This window comes from Prunus dulcis, chromosome 1 (genome assembly GCF_902201215.1).
Source record: "Prunus dulcis chromosome 1, ALMONDv2, whole genome shotgun sequence".
Lineage (NCBI taxonomy): Eukaryota > Viridiplantae > Streptophyta > Magnoliopsida > Rosales > Rosaceae > Prunus > Prunus dulcis.
Window position 1 is genome coordinate 19,731,487 of NC_047650.1, and position 6,000 is coordinate 19,737,486.

The 6,000-nt window shown below is 38.0% G+C and overlaps 1 protein-coding gene across 1 annotated transcript; it reads right to left on the reverse strand.

The window, feature by feature from the left end:
- Positions 1-1,162: 1,162 nt before the first annotated feature.
- LOC117638160 lies at positions 1,163-2,982 on the reverse strand. Its single transcript, XM_034373280.1, has 2 exons — positions 2,617-2,982; positions 1,163-1,737 (listed from the first exon to the last, which is right to left on the reverse strand). Exons 1-2 carry the CDS (start codon positions 2,919-2,921, stop codon positions 1,269-1,271), a joined length of 774 nt encoding a protein of 257 aa, XP_034229171.1. The 5' UTR covers positions 2,922-2,982; the 3' UTR covers positions 1,163-1,268.
- Between the last annotated feature and the right edge of the window lie 3,018 nt (positions 2,983-6,000).

A 6,000-nucleotide genomic window follows, 5' to 3' on the forward strand; every position in this document is an offset into this window, starting at 1 on the left:
TTTGCCCCTTTTCTCCCAATAAGCCTCAGCTCACGTTGGATTGGTGAGTCTTAATCCATTGGGAAGACCAATGGTGAATCAATTGCCAGTGAATCGTTGAGCGGCGTCTCATTCAACATAACCGTCAGACCAGTGGAAATAATTTTGAATCTCGAACAATTCTTCACAATGTCTCAACATTGGTGATTGATGAACTTTTTTTGCCTTAGCCAATGGCACCGAATCACATTTGTGCTTGAACAATCTATTTTAAAAAAATTGAAAATGCAATAAAATATAAAACAAAATGGAAATGCATGAAAATATAAAATAAACAAATGTGACGTTAAATTGAATAAAACTGCATTTAGAAATATTTTATCTCGTCACCAAGATTTTGACCGCTTCGAATGTTCTCCCTTGCTTTTGCCAAAGCATTTCTCTATTTCCCTAACTCTTTATTCAAAATTTTCCACCTACTAGCCAAGGCCATTTCTGTACTAACCGAATCCGATCTTTCACAAAATTCTCCATGAATTTTTCTGCACATATGAGAGGACTTCATCTTATTGCCCGTTATCGGGCAATAACCAACTTTGACCCAACACTCACACAACAAAAAATCTTCCACTGTTATCCACGCGCCTCTGACTTTGATGGAAGAGGCCATTTGTATTTTTACACAAATGGAATTTAGTAGTAGAAAATTTTGTGTGGAAAGTGAAAAATATTAGAAGGAGATGAATTTGTATGAAGATTTGGTGTGGAAAGTGAATAATATTGGTAGGTATTTATAAAAAAAAATTCCATAATTTTTTGATATTTTTTGGCCAAAAAATGGACAGCCGTTGGATTTGATAAGAGTTTTGGATCCAAGGCTCCAGAAGACGCCACGTAGCTTGTAGCCGTTGGTTTCTGGCAGCTGTGCAAGCGCCAACGGTAAAAAAAAAAATTTGAAATTCTTGCACTGACGCCAGCCTGACATCAACAACCTGAAGGCAAGAAGACAGGTTAGATCTCCCCATGGGCTTGCCTAGGCTCATGGGTCCCATGCCTTGTCCGGGCTGGAACTTACACGCTAGAGTCTCCTTCCAGGCCTAGGGCCCCCTCCTGCCTGGGCTAGCCCTTGGCGGTGGACTTGCTCTAAGAAACACCTAAAAGGGAAACAATAAATAGCACATCATTCAACAACAACAAAGATTGTATATAACAAGGAGTCTCAACTGCAAAAATTCCATCAATTGGAGAAGACACCACCATTCTTTGGAGTTTTTGGGTTAACAAATCTATTATTGACCCTTTTTCGGGTCCTCCTTGTTAGAATCGGCAATGTTACTAGAATCATTAATATCCTCACTGGTAGGGGATTCAGTCACTAAATTTTCAGTAGAGTACTTCTTAATTCTCAAGGAAATAAGAATGCTAGAGCCAATTCCTAGTACAGGAAAAAGATATGACCAAATTTGAGATTTCTGAGAGCCAGATGCTGAAGAAACAGCAGCACCAGCCAAACTGCCAATCGATGTGTTCTGTAAAATCATAGGCATGCAGCCAATAACTGTTGGAAGCAGAAAATCCACAACAAACCGAACTCTTGTTGCAGCAAGGGCATAATTTATGATATAGGAGGGCATTGGCGAGAAGCGGGCAAGTAGAACAAATCTCCAACCATCTCGCTCAACTCCTCTGGAGAGGACAGCGAAGTACCTATTCCTCTGGACCCACTCCATTGCTGAACTTGAGCTCTTGAATATTAACCTGCAGAATCCACAACATTAAAGCATTCCTAAAAGCAATTATTGAACACGCACATGAACCGCAACCTAATCAACAGATCATTAATCACAACAAATTGGCACAGGGGCAATTGGAGTTGTCATATGAAGAATGTAAAACGTTGCAAGCAATGCTGCTCATAGGTTACTAGGTTAGTGTATCATATTATTTTGATCATATTATGAATGGTATTTGATACCGGTACTATGCATTCCGCATTACAGGTACCTAGGTTAATTCTTCGGCAGAAGCCCTCATACTCATCTAAATCAGAATTAAAAAAAACTTTTCTTTCACTCAAAAAGTTTAAATCACACTTCTAGTTCTATGCATATGTAGTCAATGACTCAACTAACAAGATAACAATCATAACTCTATCTAATCCTCTGACAGAGTCTTAGATTCACCTCTACTAGTTTCACAAAACCATACATTTCATACTTCATTCTTTCTCATGCTGTAACTCATCCACCCAAACATTCTCATTTCAGAAACAACCTCTATCACAAGGCATTAAACATATACCTGTATCAGTAAACTGTTTTTGACTATAGCTCTTTCATTTCAGGCATGAATTCATTAAAAAGGGAAAAGGGTAATTAAATTTTTTTGTGGTGGGGGTGATTACTGTGTAATTTTTCATTAAATTTCTCACCTTTCACCTGTTATAAAAAAACTTGAAAAAGCACAAAACTTTATCTCACAGTAATTGACAAATGATCCCTGTCCTGTGTCTCTTTGATACAAAATCCAAATTCTAACAGTTATACCTACACGTTTATATTAAAATGATTCTAATGGCCCCCAGATCTTGTCGAACTGTTGATAAGATAAGGGCAAGCATTGAATTTGAAGAAGTACCTGCCAATCCAAAAGGAGAGGGAAGCACCGAGCAGCTTGGCGGCAAAGACGCAGAGGACAGCCGGAAAGAAGCCGAAGAGAAGAGAAGCGGCGGCCTCGAAGAAAATGGCGTAGGGCAAGCAGAGAGCGAGAGTGAGGGTGTGGATCGCCACGTACAACGGGATGGCCCATACTCCCAGCCGATCAGACAATTCACCAAACACCTTCAGCAGAGCGTCCTTGTCCCATCCGTACAGCTTTGTCAATTCCCTTCCAATCCCAATTATCCCCACCACCAATCCTATCGTCCACCATCTCTTCCCCATTTCTCCTTCTTTCTGTGTCTCTTTTCTCTCTGTCTCTCTCACACTTCTGTTACACCATACGGGCTACGGCATTGAATACCCAGATAGATTTTCATGGGCCGGATCCATGTAATGGGCCCTGTATTTTATTCATGTGCCTATTTGTGTCATGAAGGATAATTAGTCATATTTGGCCCACTCACTATTCTTCTTCTTATTTTTGTTTGGTTCGTTCTGGTTGATTTTATAGCATGTTTGTAGCAGGTTAATTCAATTCTCAATTCCTTAATTTCTCCATAATGGGTGCTTTGGGCTCTAGCAATCATGAACAGTGATGAACGGCCCCTATGGCTTTTTTTTTGCCAGCCCAAAATAATATACCCTTCATATTGAAAAATATAAAGTCCCACATAAAAAAAGGGACTAAATAAATTACAACTTATAATAAGTGGTTCCATTTCTAATAATAATGAGGTCTTTTATGATAAAACTTGTCCTTATGGGCTGTAGCCCAGTGAGATTTTTGGTATAAAGCCAAATATGTATTATGCCTTCTTTCAAATATAGCCAAATATTTATTAACCTATTAACGTCCAAAAAAATCCAATTCTTTATGAAATTAGTTGCATGACAACAATAAAAATATATATTAAAATATGTACATTTTCAATTTTGTTGTTGAACATATTTTCATTTTGTTAATATATGATTTTTTGTTGCAATTGATATTGATTTGTTTTAAGTTAAAGCTTATTGGAAATTGTATGGGGTTTGTAGCTCAAATAGTAAAGACCATCTACCCTTGTCTAAGGTTCGATTTTCCCTCCCTCGATATCGCTTGTATCCAAATATATATATATTATTGGAAATTAGTCAATCGAACTATGAACTAGCATGGTTTATTATATAATTTATTGTTTACTTTTATTTCTACAAAGACTATAAAAATTCTAAGTACAAAAAAAAAAAATTGATCATTAGATTTTTAGCTAATAAATGTAGATAGTCCACCCATTGAAAAATTCCTAGCTCGTTCCGCCATTGAACACAACCCCACCCAAAAATCTAAGGGGAAGTGTATTCAATTAGAATTCTAGAGCATTTATATAAATAAATAAAAAATTATGTGCCAAATTTCATGGAACTCTACCCTCCATTTGGATGAGGAAAAATAACTTGGAATTTAGACAAAAGTTGGGAATTTAAAAGGAGAAATTGACAATTCCCTTGTTTAGCAACTTAAGCGTGGAATTTATTAACGCATGGAAAAAATTGTGGAAATTGGGGCATCAAATTCCCAAGTTTAATTTCCACCAAAATAGGTGTCATTTCACAATTTTCATAGTGTCATTTACAAAATTCGACATACATAAATCAAAACACCGAAATTTTCGATTGCCAGGAATTGAAATGATGGAAATCTAAATTCCGTCATTTTAGAGTTATATGTAATTTTCAATTCCTTCATCCAAACAAAGGGTTACATAATTTTTAGATTTTACATAGACTTGAGAAGAGTTCTATATAAAATTTGTATGGCTTTTATTCCAGACTTCTATAATTTTTTAAAATATTTCTTTAGACGAATGCTAACTTTGGCATCCTTACCCAGATGTTGTTTTTATTTCTTTGTTTTTATTTCCTTTCCCAATTTTAGTAAAAGTTCAAGAACTCCATGTGGATGAGATCAACGAGAGAGACAGAGGTAGCCCAGCATAAAAGAAGTCAACTCACTCGGTGACCTTGCCCCATTCAGCAACAAGATCTATTCTAGGGACTTGGAGAAAAGGTTGGGCGTAACAACAGGCCTATGTGTTCTGATCCAAAACTTACCAGAGAAGAAAGGAGATAGGTACAATGAAGGAAAATCATGGAAAAAGAAAACCCAATGAGGTAATGATCAAAGAAAAGATAGGGAGTGTACTTTCATAAATGGAGGAAACTGTTCGTTTTCTGCAAAGAGAAAAGCTAGGGCATATGCATAGAGAAAAACTAACGTATGATGAAATCTTTAGAGGGGATGTTGGATATATTATGATCTTTGTTATTTATACCTCTTATCTTAAAACCTACCAAAATTTATCACTCAATGAAATCCTTCCAAATATATGAAATTTTGAATACACCTAGATTTTATTGAACTTTTTTATTTTTATTTTATTTATTTATTTATTTTTTTTTTGAGAACCTCGACGGAACGAGGGAAACTTTATTCATAAAGTGAGGAATGACAACGGGGGGGACAATGTGCCTGACCCCGACTTAACACATCACACAATAGGGCGTCCTGAATAAGATCAGGGGGCACCTCAAACCAAATAAAGTTGTCCACATTATGCAAACCAAAACGAGCAAGTCGGTGTGCAACACCATTTGCTTCCCTAGGAGTAAATTGAAAAAGAGAGCTAGGAAACTGTTGCTGAAGATGCTTTACATCTTCAACAATGGTACCAATGTTAGAATAATCCTGTCCTGCTCGCTTAACTGCTGAAACCACCACAGCAGAGTCCCCTTCGAATATGGGAGATGCAGTCCCAAGTGAGAGAGCAAGAGCCACCCCTTCACGGGCTGCAAGAATTTCTGCATGTTCAGCCGACAGCACTTCCCCAACTGATTTTGCCCCTGCCGCCACAAAACCTCCATCCGCGTCTCTGGCAACAACCCCAACAGCCCCTCTACCCGAAGTAGGATCAAATGCTCCATCAAAGTTAAATTTGAGGCGGCCTGACGGTGGTGCTGCCCAACGCACTGGATCCCGCACCCGATCAGTTACTTTGGACGGAGTATCATTTGCCGTACTAAATTCATGCACATACTGTTGAGCAAAACCCACGACATCATGTGGAGATCGCTGGACTCCCTGCCACAACAGTGCATTTCGATTTCCCCATATAGCCCATAACAAAGTGATAATATGATCCCGTTGCGCTTTACTTGTACCCTCCAGCATTTCTCTCAGCCAGTCCTTCATTGTATGACAACGTACCTGATGAGCATGCCTTGTCAACAAAGAAATATTCCAAGTAGCCACTGCAAAAGGACACATAGCAAGAACATGCAGAGCACTTTCAGTGATATCACCACAAAACATGCACATGTC